At 39.7% G+C, this 14,258-nt stretch overlaps 2 protein-coding genes and 1 long non-coding RNA gene across 3 annotated transcripts; 1 reads left to right on the top strand and 2 right to left on the bottom strand.

Moving 5' to 3' along the window:
• Positions 1-358: 358 nt before the first annotated feature.
• LOC103383579 (phosphoribosyl pyrophosphate synthase-associated protein 1-like) lies at positions 359-8,464 on the top strand. The gene is made up of 10 exons (XM_008316767.3): positions 359-957; positions 2,354-2,406; positions 2,649-2,715; positions 3,584-3,756; positions 4,176-4,291; positions 4,469-4,524; positions 5,288-5,433; positions 7,283-7,353; positions 7,553-7,699; positions 8,028-8,464. Exons 1-10 carry the CDS (start codon positions 800-802, stop codon positions 8,184-8,186), a joined length of 1,146 nt encoding a protein of 381 aa, XP_008314989.1. The 5' UTR covers positions 359-799; the 3' UTR covers positions 8,187-8,464.
• Positions 8,465-8,989: 525 nt separating this feature from the next.
• LOC112487494 (uncharacterized) lies at positions 8,990-10,348 on the bottom strand. The gene is made up of 2 exons (XR_003050624.1): positions 9,640-10,348; positions 8,990-9,143 (listed from the first exon to the last, which is right to left on the bottom strand). It is a non-coding gene; the product is annotated as an uncharacterized LOC112487494 (long non-coding RNA).
• A 109-nt stretch (positions 10,349-10,457) lies between these two features.
• On the bottom strand, positions 10,458-12,876 carry rasd4 (rasd family member 4). Its single transcript, XM_008316765.3, has one exon. The coding sequence runs from the start codon at positions 12,246-12,248 to the stop codon at positions 11,622-11,624; it is 627 nt and encodes a 208-aa protein (XP_008314987.1). The 5' UTR covers positions 12,249-12,876; the 3' UTR covers positions 10,458-11,621.
• Positions 12,877-14,258: the final 1,382 nt, after the last annotated feature.

Raw genomic sequence — 14,258 nt, 5'->3', positions numbered from 1 at the left:
TGCCTGTTTAACTTGACTTGTCTTATTTGAAAGATTCAAAGAGTGCCTGTTTAACTTATTTGCCTCGGTCAATGACTCGACTCTGTCATGTTACCCATTTACACAGACACGAACATGTTTGAGCTGTTTTCTTTATTCACTTCACCTGTGTTAATAACTTCCTCTTCTTGGTGTATTTTGAATTCAGTGAAGTCAACTGACTCGCGACGTTAATCGTTGCGCTTGACGTTGACGAAACACAAATTATGGCCAGCGATTGGTCAAAACGGATTTCACTCGCCCCCCCTTAGTTTCTATCCAGTCTCTGATTGGTGGCAGTATAGGCCGCGCCTACTTTTCCAGTGAACGTGTGCTTGTGACATTTTTTTTTCCTGTTGCCCTCACTGAACCGCATTGCTAAACTGAGAACTTTACAGTTTACACATTTGTTCACTTTAAAGTCGTCCTCCGGGTCACAGAAAACGCGTATGTTCAGAAGATAGTGGAGAAACTCGTGTAAACAAAAGTGAAGCTCAGTCACGGCTGTTTTCAGGGTTACTTGTCGAGAGGTTAGGTTGTTTGTGACTGGCTAACATCTCCAGCGCTTAAGTTACTCCCACGTTTTAGGCGGAGCGTTTGCCCTTCTTTTCGATTTTAAGTGTGTTTTCAGTTTAGTGTTACACAGTCAGAGGTTGAACTCTATGTGGTGAACATTCCACCAAGAGCTTTATTTTCAACGTGATAACTTAAACGGTTTAAACAAAAGGCGCTATTTTGTATAGGGGTCCTAACCAATATCCACGTTGCTTCCATATGCAACATGCCTATTAGGCGTTTTGGGGGTCACAGATCTTTAGTCTCTCAAACACCGAAATTGTCGTATGGTTATCCCAAAATGAACGTTTCCAGAAGTGGCTACCGTGTTTTTTCTGCCAATTCCAGCGTCGCCTGCACCGAGTTGGCCAGGAAGATAACGGAGTAAGTCCAGTTTTCCTTTTTCAAAACTATGTGTCGGTCTTTGTTTGTGATGACATTTTAGAATAACAGGGTCAGGTTACAGGAGGTGTTTAATTGTGTATGTACACTGACAAAGCTTGACTGGTTACTTTATCCAAACTTATCAAAAAAGTATACTTATCAAAAATACCTTTATCCATAACCAAACTTTAACGATCTGGTCTTTAATCTCATAAAAAAAAATCTTCACAAGGTCAAAATGTCCTCACAGTGGTATTTTTGGACCTTGGTCCCCACAATGCTTCACAAACGAGCACACAAACACACTGACTGGTGACATCAGTTATTTCAACTTTTTTTCCCCAAGTTGTTATTGGTACTCAACTTCTCTAGAACCAGCCTGAAAACAGACTTGTCTCTTTACTGAACATTACAATTTTTATTTGAATTGGTTTATCGCAAATGTCTTGTTTTGTTTTTTTATATTTTGTGGGGTGGGGTCAGATGTTCCAAGGACCTGTCTCGATGAATCAGTGTGATGAAAGGAACAAACTATACAGGCACAGGATCTGTGCAGTGAGCACTGCTGCCTGATGTGGTGTTTACTTTTGGCTTTGTTAGTTGTTAGCCTTGCTTTCGTTTTTTTTTTTTTTTAATTAGAAGCGATTCATGCATTGAATAGAGGTTGTTTGGAAAATCCAAGCGTCACCTTGGAGGACCTGAAGAACACTCACGTATTCACAGTTTAACATTTTAAAGTCAATGAAAACACTCATGCATGTCCTGGCATATAGGCTTTCATAGAGACTGTCAAACCACAGCCTGCCACCGTGTTAGCTCTGTTAGCTTTGAAATTACAGGCAGCCAAGTTGCCAACTTGCAATGTCGTTAGAGTTATCAGGTGCTGGGCTCTCACAGTTCTTATTGTTTCAATTATTATCGAGGAGATTATGTTTCCTTCCGAAGCTGTGGGCATTCTGGGCCAAAGGTGAACAAGAGCCAACAGAAAATACTACACCCAATCAATGCCAAATATTACATTTGAACATGTGGTAACTGCACTGGGTGCAGTAATATTGTGTATCATAATTTTTTTTATTTTTCTCTATCTAAAGATGTTGTTCAGATAGGATTAAACAGAAAAAAACCCTGACAGCATTATCATGTTATGTCATTAAAATACAAACTGTAGTTCGTCTGTCCTGCTTGTTAATGGAACACCTGTGTCACCTTTTGTCACTGGCTAGTAGCTGTCAGACTATACATAAACACAAAGCATGATTTTCTGCCAGTGGCTTAAATACATTCATAATGCTCTCTGTCTATCTGTCAATCTTGATAAAACAAACAACAGCCAGCCCAATCACAACCTCTAGAAAAACAGGTGGAGTTACATGTTTGTGTTTTCTACTCCCAGACGCCTAGGTGTGGAATTGGGCAAGTCGGTGGTTTATCAAGAGTCAAATTCAGGTAAGGCTGCAAAAGTTCCTTTAAGTATTTCACACATACTGCCCACACTGAGTGATCCACACAGATTTAAACAACCGTGAATACATGTCTTTAATTTTGAAGGTCCCTCTGAAGACAACTTAAAGTAATGCAAAAAAAAAAAAAGTTTGATTTTTATTTTTAATGCCATGCATTCAGACCGTTTTTTTGAGGTTCTGGCTGTTTTAACATGACTTGTATTTTTTCATTATTATATTTCTCAGAGACCAGGGTTGATGTGAAAGAGTCTGTTCGTGGACAAGACATCTTCATCATACTGACCATTCCCAGGTGAGACAGGAGAGAAATAAAGGCGTCTTGCCGTCACCTCATGGCAACACAACACTAAAACAGTGGTGTTTGTACGACTGCTGGTATGTTTGCTGATGTGCACACGTGAGCCTGTGACAGAACAGGTATCTTTTATGGCTGCAATTACATGCCACGCTGCTGCCAAACCTTTCATGTCATTTCACTGCTGTCGACTGAGACAAGTCTCAACATTTGTGTTCCTCTGGTTTTCATGATGTTCAGCTAAAGGTCTGACAGCATTGAGTTCCTTCTGCCTTTTGCTTTGGAATGGTAGCAAATGCAACTCCAAAGTCAGTCAGTTGGTTACGCCAAGAAAGAGAGACTTAATTTGACAATTTTGCAGGTCATCGTCGAGGGCATCAGATTTTGACTCTCATTAGTATAAGCATATCTGGCAGGACACTGATCCACCTGTGTGGCCTCTCTGGTTTCAAGGCCAGAGTGGCTACGTTAAGTATCTTTTTACACCGACTGCTCTGTGTGTTGTGACGCTGCTGTGGCTGAGCACAATGTCCCTGATAATCAGATAAAGGTTTGTTTAAACTTTTGTCATGTGTTTGGTCTTAAAAACCACTTTTATTTATGTTTGTAATAATTTTATTTTAGTTTTATTCTTGCGACCTGATTACCTATGGTATTACCAACATACCACAGATCAGTGTTTTTTTCCTTGGGGTCGCCTGGAATTCAAATGGGGTTACCTGAAATATCTAGTAATTGATAAAAGAAAATACTGATAAGAATATATATATTAAAAAACATAACTGTACCTAACATGAAGTGCTTTTGTAGATGATGTATCTAAAAATGGCGATGGGTTAATATTTTTTCCCATTTTCTATTCTAGAGATGTGAACACTGCAATCATGGAACTTCTGGTTATGGCTTATGCCTTGAAAACCTCCTGTGCCAAGAACATCATTGGCGTCATTCCCTACTTTCCGTACAGTAAACAGTGTAAGATGAGGAAGAGAGGATCCATTGTCTGCAAGCTGCTTTCATCTATGTTGGCTAAAGCTGGTACGGGCTGCTTGAAAAATTAAATTTTCATTGATTTCTCATCTGTTTGTTTGAAATGATTCACACTACAGTGGAGTTTTAATAGACGGAATTGTTTTGGTTTTTTGCAGCATCATTGATAATGCATTACTCTTTAGCATTGGTTTCAAACTCCTGGCCTGTAGGCCAAAAGCGGCCAGCAAGCCACCCACATGTGGCCCACAACTACTGTATGTCATTATAATGTAATCTCACCCCCTGCTAGCTCTTCAATGAGATAGCAGGGCAACGGTGGTCCCCTACTCAGTTGAGTTTGAGACCCCCAATTTCTCCGGCAACGTATTTATTCTAACATATAAACATCTTAGTTTTGACATTCAGTGTTTTAAATTCAACTTCTTCTGATTCCATACTTAGTTTTTCCCTTTTATTTGTTGCAGGACTAACACACATCATCACCATGGACCTCCATCAAAAAGAAATCCAGGGCTTCTTCAGTTTCCCCGTCGACAACCTGAGAGCCTCGCCTTTCCTAATCCAGTACATCCAAGAAGAGGTGAGGACACATTTACCCCGCTGTCAAAGAGAAACAATGTCACAAAGGTCAAAGCTTTATATTTACAGGGGAACATTGTTGTAAACTAACATTGTTAAAGTGTTGATTTAACCTGAACTCCTTCATTAGATTAGTGTTGATTAAGTTCCAACACTGAGAAGATTTCTTTCCCCACAGATTCCAGACTACAGGAATGCTGTAATTGTTGCAAAATCCCCATCAGCTGCCAAGAGGTGAGACATGTTTAGAGTCTGGTTACTGTGGAGTTCACACTTGGATCTGTTTATTTGTAATGTTGTAGGTAATAATGTAGGCGTGTAGGTTGTTAGTGCAACCTTATTTTGTTTTCATTTACCTGTAGAGCCGTTGTATTCCTCGGGGGGAAAGTTATTTTACACACTTTTTAAACACCAGTTATAAAAAGCATTGATGTGTTCTTTAAAAAGTAAGGATTTACTCTTTCAACAGTGAAAATAACAACATAAACATTTAGTTAAAATTCTCTTGTAGCACTGTGCAAATAGAGATAGCAAGACCGGCTTTGTTTTTTGATTGTCTTTGCTGTCCTAGGGATACGGAGACACATTAATAACTAGCAGTGACAATGTGACATTGGGTAAGTGCCAATTTGACAAAACATAATGACATTTTAATGAGGATTTTACAGCATGACTCAAACAGATAGCAGGTAATGTGTTTTAAGCACGGTGCTTTCTATGCAAGTTGTTGCATTTATTTTTATTTTTTTGCAGTTTGCTGGACCTTGTGCTCACTTACTCCCTCAAACACACACAGTCGCTGCTGTGAAAGAACCGTGTTTTATGTTCCAATATTTGTTTGTGTGACCTGTTGAATGTCCACTATATATTTATTGGGCTTTAGTTTCTGCTGAGTAACTAACACAGTCCAAACACATCACATCTGCAACACTGTTATTGTGTCGATTGTTTGTCCACACCCCACATTTTTCAGCTATATTTGTCTGTGTTTATTCAGAGCCCAGTCCTACGCTGAGAGGCTGCGGCTCGGACTGGCCGTGCTGCACGGGGAGGCACATCATTCAGAGTCAGACATGACCGATGGTCGACACTCGCCCCCTTTGAGCCGCACCACTTCAGGACACACTGGCCTGGAGCTGCCGTGTAAGTGTAAACAAAGGCGTGTATTTTATTTTTGTATTTTTTCTCAGGACACTTTCAGAGGTTGTGTTCGGTGGTAATAGACTCTCATCTTGACATGAATATCATCACAAAAATCCTGTCTGTGTTTGAAAAGCTAACCACATGTGCCACCGTATCTTTTACCACAGCCAGTACCAGACCTCATGCCCTATTCCCTGGCATAGAGCTCCCAAGTATGATTATGTTGCTTGAATCTGTCCGTGTTTCTCGCTGATTGTTTACTCTTGCTTGCACGGAGTGGAAGATGGGAAACGGAGTGCTTTTACACTTGGAAAACTAAAACAAAAACTTAAACCAACAGTGGTTCAACTGGAGGTATCTCTTACCCAAGGTCATTTCTGGAAGCACTCTGTCTCTGTCTCTCATGATTGATTTTCAGCTCTTGTAAAATGAAAAAAAAAAATCTATAATTAAAAGGATTTTATTCCATTTTTTCCATTGTGCCTAAAGACCCTATGAATGCAAGGGGCTAAATAAATACCACCATTAAGAATGTAGGGTGTGATACATATTGCCTTATTTTAATAATTGGGTAAGTAAATATATTCCTTAAATGTGAATATCAAATATCACCCTTAATTAAAAAAAAAAGTTCTTGATCAAAGATATGTTTATATTTTATTGGGTTCTACTGAATGTTTCTTTACATTTGTTGACAGACTGGCTTTGCACTTTATTGTGTGAAAAAGAGTTACTCCGTGGTTTGTGTGGGGGAACCCTACAGCTCAGACATGGATCAATTATTATCTGTTGTAGTTCCACCTGCTTCAGGTATTTATAAATACATACAGTATATGTATGTATAAGTATATTTTAGTACTTTAAAAAAAAAATCTGGATGTGTTTAACCTGTAGCGTGGTAAAATTACACCTGGTGTCTGAATATAAATAGTTTTAAATAAAAAATTATTAACATTTGAACAAATCAATTGGGTCAAACTGCAATAGTGTTTCAACATAGGGACTGAGGTCTACTACAGTGAGAGAATGCTTTACATCTTATGAAAATGTTATTTCAAATAATAGTTGATCCTGGTTTGTGATGAGATTTTATCAGTTACACAGATAAGACGTTTCTTAAAGGTTCATTGTGTGACATTTGTAAATCTACAATTCCAGACTGTGTGACTTTCTAGAAAGTGTAACAAAAAAGGTTAAAAATCTTTAGAAATCTTGACAATGTTTCTGCACTAAATGTATTGCTTTGTGTTTGTTTTTTTGCATTTGTCTCGGGGAACAGTTTTAGGCAACTGCGTGTTTCCCAACAGTCGGCAGTTTGTAATACAGTGTTGCTCAAAGGGCTTCAAAAGATCACTCAAATATTCAGCGGTTTCTTTCTGCCCTGAGCAGTTCGGCCATTTTCCTCTGCATCTTTTTACGTCTATATCATTATTATTATTATTATATAGTATAATAATGAGACTTTATTTTATATTGACAGAAAGTTGTCTCTCTTAGAGTGGAATCAAACACTGAACCACTGTTGATACTGGAGTTCTTTAAATTTTTCTTTCTTTTTAATTCAGTGCAGGTTCATTGTTGATTATATGTCACACACCTTTACACACTGAACCTTTAAGTATAACATGTGTATAACTCAGCAGATGCGCATCATGTTGTTAACTCGATGGACTGGTGTTGTGTGGGAGCTGGAGACGTGTTGGTGTTGACCTGTTGACCTGGGTGTTGACCTGTCCTGCATGGTTATCATTTCTTAACCTCCTGTATTGGAACCTTACTCCGATGGTTGGAGCAGGTTCATGTGATGTCCCCACCCCACTCTCCTAAATGAATGCTCCTTGTCTTTCAGTGATGATGGCAAAGGAGAAGCCACCTATCACGGTTGTCGGAGACGTGGGAGGGAGGATTGCCATCATTGTTGTAAGATCTGGAGCTCACACAGTTATTTTATCATCCTACGGTTCAAAGTTCAGCCCAATCTCCACATCATACATGAATGCATTATTTAAACTGTATTTTTATTTTTTTTTTCATTTATATTCATAGTTTATTGGTTGGTAGATTTATTTTATTTTTTTTAACCCTTTGTTAACTTTTGATCCCCTGTTTATTTTGTCAGGATGACATGATAGACGATGTGAGTGAGTTTGTTGCAGCAGCAGAAATCCTGAAGGAGAGAGGGGCCTATAAGATCTACATCATGGCTACGCACGGTCTGCTCTCTGCAGAGGCACCGAGATTAATCGAGGAGTCAGCAATAGATGAGGTGAAAAAAAACTCTGGGTTTAGTGTCCTGGCAACTGTCGGTGTTTTTTTTTTTCTATTTCCTTTTTCTGTTTTTTCTGTGGCTCTATTTTGAGGTGTTGCTTATCAGCTCTGAGATCAAATAACATGCCATTTTTCTGTCAGTTGTCATGATTAAAATGGGAGTTTCCTACAAGACACTTAAACAGTCATTGTTAGAAAACACACAACACAAGTGTAACTTTGTAGTATTTTTGTATTTATTCCTGAACCTCAGTTTGTTCTATTTTATTCAGTCGACAGTTCTGTTTTGATAGCACCAGGTGAAACTGTTCTGTCGTGCGTCACAGGTGGTGGTGACCAACACTGTTCCTCACGAGGTTCAGAAGCTGCAGTGTCCAAAAATCAAAACCGTGGACGTCAGCATGATCCTCGCCGAGGCCATTCGCCGCATCCACAACGGCGAGTCCATGGCTTACCTGTTCCGCAACATTGCAGTGGACGACTGAGGCGGCCTCGCTGTTGCCATCGCTTTCCTGCAAACAGGTGACCGAGCTCACACAGACGGGACCAAGTGTCCAGGCTGTAGTATTATCTGCTGAATAGTTGTACTGTTTTGCTGGTGGATGAACCTTCTGTATTGGCTACAGTGTATGTTACATATGAAACAATATAAGCTGAACTTCCTCTAATGTTACAGTGGGGACGTGTACTCAGTGTGTACTCCCACCATTTATAAAACAATGCAACTTGTGTTACTTATTACAAATAAAACAGTTACACAGTGGGTGATGTTCTTTTTTATGACCTTCAAGCTTGCATATAACCTAGTTATAGGTATATATAAATATATATATATATATATATATATTTATTTATATATACATACATATACTGGAAATGCAAAGGCTCTGCGTGGTTTGCATTTTTCCACTGAAGCTGAAATAAAACCTTAGCTTTCGGTGGTAGTTTCACTAAGGTCTAAGTTGTTTGTTCCATGAACCATGGCAAAGTCGGAAAGAAAATGAAAATCAATAACTGGTCAGAACAGGGCTCTCAAACTCAAATGAATTGAAGGTCACTGCTGTTGCTGTCATTTAACTGGGGGCCCACACCAGAGTGTGATGTTCACTACAAACTATTCAGTTTTGTTTTTGTTTTGAACATCATAAAAAAAAATTAATATTTCAAGACTTTACAAACAATAATTAATCTTTAAAGGAAACAAAAATGTGCTGGATTTGCTCATCTAATGATCTGTGCCAGTGTATAGAAGCAGGAACATTTGAAAAAAAAAAAAAAGGTATCTCAGTTCATCAATAAATTGATGAACTGAGATATCTTTTTTTTTTTTTTTTAGTTGAATAGAAGTGTCAATTAAAAAAATATTTTTGCTCTTGAAATTGTTCCCCTTCTTTGCCTGATGTCTGAGCACTGATTGGCTCCAGCGTTCTGCACCGACAGCCCTGAACAGGAAAAGTAAATGAATCATTAAAATGAATGAAAACTGGCTGTGGAGACTTGGTGGTTAGCATGTGAAGGTTGGTAGAAAAAAACTTGTAACATTTAAACCTTCCACCATATTACAGTGTAATACTTTTTAACAGTCACTTCCTGTTGTCAAATAGGTAAAAATCTATTTGGTTTTAAAAAAGTCACACTTGAACAACAACTATTAAAGTTTAAGTCAGAGCAGCCACCATGATGAAGCGAGACAAAAAAAAGGAACAAGGCACAGATTAGTAAGACTCTGATCTACACTCCGTGCTGAACAGATTTAGGTGGGCTTTGTCCAGGACCCTGAACTTGTTCTAAACGCCTCAGAGTTGCTTTAATCTGCTGAGGAGCTTTGACCAAGTCAAGGGGCAGAGACAACAGAGACATTTTAGCGTACACTAGATCCTAAATGTCTGGTCTGTGTCCGCCTGAGTTTTTAATGCCTGTTCTGATGACTTTTCTCACCCCACGTTCAGTAGAAGTCCGCGTTGAGCTCTCAGATCCACACACCTGACAGCTTCGCCTCCGTCGCTTCACCAATAAATGAGAGTAGCGTTGAACTGAGATGTTTTAAATGCGGACTGAAAGAGGAACTGCCTGTAAACGTTAACTGGGCCACTTCCTCAAAATAAAACAGGAAACTTCTGTCTAATCTGATGGAAATGATGGGGCAGCTGTACCTGAGTCGTACAGCTGTTCTCTGCTTGTTGGCCTGAGAGGAACTGTGCACAGACGGTTTTAGGAACTGTACGTTGATCCCTTCTCGAATGATTGGACCAAAAAAAAAAAAGTAGTGCTGTTCATTAGTTAACATACAAAAAAGATGTGATTTTCAGCTTCATTGTTTGTCACACCAGAGAAAAAAAAACAACACTGCTCTGAAAAGTAAGCTGTCTTTGTATTTCCACTGAAATGTTCTTTAGATATTTTAGTCTGTTTTTTTTTTCTTTCACTACCTGGAAACTTACAGTGTACAGTGTGTAGTTGAAAAAAAAAGTTAATCATTTGATTTTTTACTTTTTTTTTTGCACTTTTAGTGTGGAGCACACAAACAACGGCAAACAATAATGTCCACTTGGATAAAAATGTGTTTGCAATTAAATATAAATGTATGAATATCCTGGATACTACATTAAAAAGAGTTAAATAGAGATGGTTCCCAAACTATGGGACATGTAACACTGATGGTACTTGGGCTCCCTCTAGAGATACTTGGGTGACCCTGTGTCTGTCTGTCTCTGTGTCTGGTCATTTGTGGACTTTTTTTTTCTAAAATGTTTGTGTTCATTGTTGTGTGTAACCTTTGTCTAATTTGAGGTTTAAGATGTAGTTAGTTGGTTAATGGTTAAGGTTCGGATGCTGTGCTTTGCTGAGCAGGGACTGCGGTGAGCTTAGTGTATTGTAATGCCCTGACTCACCAACAGATAGCGCCAAATGCCCAAAGAACGCAGCAGGGTGGTGCGCCTGGAGACAAACGGTCACCTGTTCCCTGTTCTTTTTCCGGTCATTGGACTAAACTCTACTCCATGAAAAAAAAAATCAGTACAGTGAGATGAAAACTCACACTTAAATCTGATCTGTTTTACTACAGTAATCGAACAGTTTATTACTATTCTGTATTAGTACTAGAATATTAGTATTCTAATCTATTCAGTGATGTTTTTGGATTTAAACACATGGAATAATTCCATGGCCTCGGTAATATGATACTTACATACAGCAACACTTGGCAGTTGTAGCAGCACCGAAATATCTTTGTTTTTCATTATTTCTTTTTATATTCAATTTTATTTTTATTTTTTGATTTTATATGATATAAAAGGCACGGCTTTTTTTATTTAAATCTTTTATTATACATTTAACAGCACATTTTAATTATACACTTTAATAAACGGTGAGATAACATTCATCCATCTGTGCAATAAAAAAAAGGGAAAAAAAACAAGATAGAAAAGAACATATTACAATTATGAGTTAAAGGAACAGTCTGAAATGAAAAGTGCTGGAGTTCCGGTTTTCATTGTTTTTGTTTCAACACATTCATGTACATTTATATACCGAGAGATTTCATAATATTCTCCGGGTAGTAAAAAAAAACATTTATTTTTTTTAACAAGTCACAACAAGATGTATACACCGTCTCTCTGTAAACAGTTCAAACCTTGATGTAAATGAATAGTTTAGAGGTTTATATTGATCTAAACGACAGAAACATCAGACGACCTCAGACAGACCATGGACTTCACAACGGCTCTCCTTCTTCTTTTTCCTCTTCCTCTTCAAGAATCAGTCTTTTTCTGTTCAGTCTGAACAATTCTGCTGCTCAGTTCATCACAAATATATACGTTCATTACCATCAGTCATCTCTTCACCAACACCGGGCGTCCGTCAGCCTAATGTCCACCCGTTCATCTCCTTCTTCACCCTTAATTCCATCTCCACTTCCACTAAGACAGAAGACAACTGTTGGTCTTGTTCATCGGTGGCCGAAAGTTGGTGTCTTTTGGGAAAGTCTCCCTGCGACGTCTGAGCGCGGGGCTGAGGCGGCTGGGAAGGTTGGCCTGCTGCAGGAGCTCCTTGAAAACCTCCACCACGTTGGAGTTTTCCTTCGCCGAGGCCTCCAGGTAGCTGTTGTTCCAGTCCAGCTCCACGGTCGTCAACACGTCTTCACCGGAGACCTGACGCTCCTCCTCCCGGTCCACTTTGTTCCCCACCACCACGATGGGCGTGTACTTGTCCCCCTTGATCTCCAGGATCTCGTCTCGGAGACTCTTGACGGCCTCCAGTGATTCGGGGTCATCCACGGCGTACACGAGCGCGAAGGCGTCGCTGTTCTGGATGGAGAGCTTGCGCATGGCGGGAAAGGAGTAGCTGCCGCTCGTGTCCAAGATCTCCACGGTGACCTTGACCCCGCCGATGTCGTACTCTTTGATGTGCAGCTCTTCCACTGTGCGTCTGTGTTTGGGCTCAAACGTGTCTTGGAGGAAGCGTCGGATCAGGGCCGTCTTGCCCACTCCTGCTGCCCCCAGAAAAACTACACGCACCTGGGTTTTCTCCTTCACCTCCAAAGACATGATGCTTTAGTTTTATTGGCCAAGGTTTTTTTAAGATTCTGTCACTGCTTAAAATCTGACAATATTTGCCACTGACATCTAGAAGTCTAAACCCCCTCTCCTTCACTTCAGTTGTCTCTGGTTCTCGTTCTCGTCCTTCCTAGTTCTATTTTCTCCTTCTTTGTAGCTCCAGTGTCTACCTGATGCTGCTCTGGTCCCAGGGAGTGCAGACGGCCTTTTATTCCTGTTTGCCTGAAAGAGCGTCCGTGCCCTCTTGTGGTTTCAGCCAATCAGCAGACAGCAGTCTGATGAAAGGCACTTTACAGACAGCCAATAATAGAAGAGTATGCAAACTAGCATCCAGTGCTAAAGAGAGAGGGAGAGAGGGAGAGAGGAAGAGAGGGAGGGAGAGGAAGAAGATGTGATGTTTGTAAGAGAATAAACCTAAACCAAAAAACTGACTTGAGCAGGAGCCCATCTGTTCATTAGTCATAAACTGTTGTGGTGGGTGTCGAGTGTCGAAGAGTATCTTTAGCTTTATATAAAATGAGTTAAAAAATGATCATCCTCTCGAAAGTGTTTTGAGGCAATGATTTGTGTGGTTAGACAGATGGTGAGACGCAGCAGGGACCAGACCGTGGAAATATATTCACAATATATAAATATATCTTTATATATATATATATATCCATCCGTCCATCCATTTTCGTCCGCTTATCCGTTACTGGGTCGCCAGGGCAGCAGTCTCCACGACCGCAATTGTGATGTCATTTCCTGTTTGGAAAACTAGTGCCTTTTTCAAGTTAATGTTTAGGACGATGGTTATAGACATGATTCATCCTGTCATAAATATTGTGTGAAAAATATTTTTTCACTCACCTCGTCTTTGAACAGAACTTCAACATAGGGTTTGTGGCACCTTGTTGGGACAATTGTGGTTTTTATTTGGTATATTTTGCAGGTTTAAAGAAAAAAATGATTATACAACTTTGTGTTTTGTTTGTTTAGTTCAGTGTTTTATACAAAATAATCTTTAAGTCATCGTCGTCTGTCCTCATTGTCCAATCAGACACCAGGACACCAGGTGTTTGTTGAGGGGTTCTGTTTTTTTTCCAACTTTATTCTGGTAGTCAGTCTGACTGGTGATCCTCCTAAATTTCCCCTGAGACTGATGTGGAAGACAGGAAGTGTTGCTGCTGCGTTAGGTCAGGAAACGGCGTGGAACAGCGATGAGCTCCGGGGAACAGTGTCACCCCTCACAGCCTGACTCCTCCGGGGGCTGTTGTGCCTGACTGGCAATGATGCAATGCAAATCACAGCAGGCAGTATTTCCTGTGGACTGTAAGAAAATGATTTGCTGTTGCAACAGGAATGAAACATTTGTTTTTTTTAGATTGTTTATATTTATACATTTTTATATACATTTTTAAATATGTTTGAATCCTTGACATCAGACGTTTCCAAACGTCCAGTGAACATAGTCAGACCTTGTCGTCGTTCTACACAGTAAATGTCAGCCGTTGTCTAGAAAAAGGCGACTGTGAACCAATTCTCCTGCATTAGTCTCCAAATAGATTTTCTGCTGACGCCGTGACGTGACCTGTGGCTACGACAGAGTGTGAAAGGCCACAGCCATGACACCGGCCTGGGTTTTCGCCCCAAATGACTGTGTAAATAGTGCTTTGGGAAACGTGTGTGTTGCTGTCTGAGTGTCAGAATGATGCTACTGAAATCTGACACGTCCCAATTAGAGATGTCGCCCCACACGTGAATCAACCTTCACTGATAATGGCATGTGTTTTCCTTGGGTCTGATAAGAGGCAGTGGAGGAGGTGTGCAGTGCAATGTAAAAGACTTGGTTTATATACATGTATAAAATAAGTCTTTTATTTATGGGGTGACATTTATAATTGTTATTTAAAAGTGTTTAACTCCGATGCATTGCCAAAACTGTAATGAAGAGATCCAAAATAAAAATAAAAATTGGAAATAGAAATCCTAAAATTAACCAAATAATCCTCTGGTTTTTAA

This window comes from Cynoglossus semilaevis, chromosome 9 (genome assembly GCF_000523025.1).
Source record: "Cynoglossus semilaevis isolate Cse_v1.0 chromosome 9, Cse_v1.0, whole genome shotgun sequence".
NCBI classification, from domain to species: Eukaryota; Metazoa; Chordata; class Actinopteri; order Pleuronectiformes; family Cynoglossidae; genus Cynoglossus; species Cynoglossus semilaevis.
Note: the sequence above shows the minus strand (reverse complement) of the source record. Positions and strands in the feature narration are given on the sequence as shown.

Excerpts from the sequence above, each read along its gene's own strand:
- LOC103383579 (XM_008316767.3), top strand. The coding sequence starts at position 800 with ATGCCTATTAGGCGTTTTGGGGGTCACAGATCTTTAGTCTCTCAAACA. Across the intron at positions 4,292-4,468 it reads TCCAGTACATCCAAGAAGAG|ATTCCAGACTACAGGAATGC; the intron begins GTGAGGACACAT and ends CTTTCCCCACAG. Across the intron at positions 5,434-7,282 it reads CACTGGCCTGGAGCTGCCGT|TGATGATGGCAAAGGAGAAG; the intron begins GTAAGTGTAAAC and ends CTTGTCTTTCAG.
- rasd4 (XM_008316765.3), bottom strand. The coding sequence starts at position 12,248 with ATGTCTTTGGAGGTGAAGGAGAAAACCCAGGTGCGTGTAGTTTTTCTG.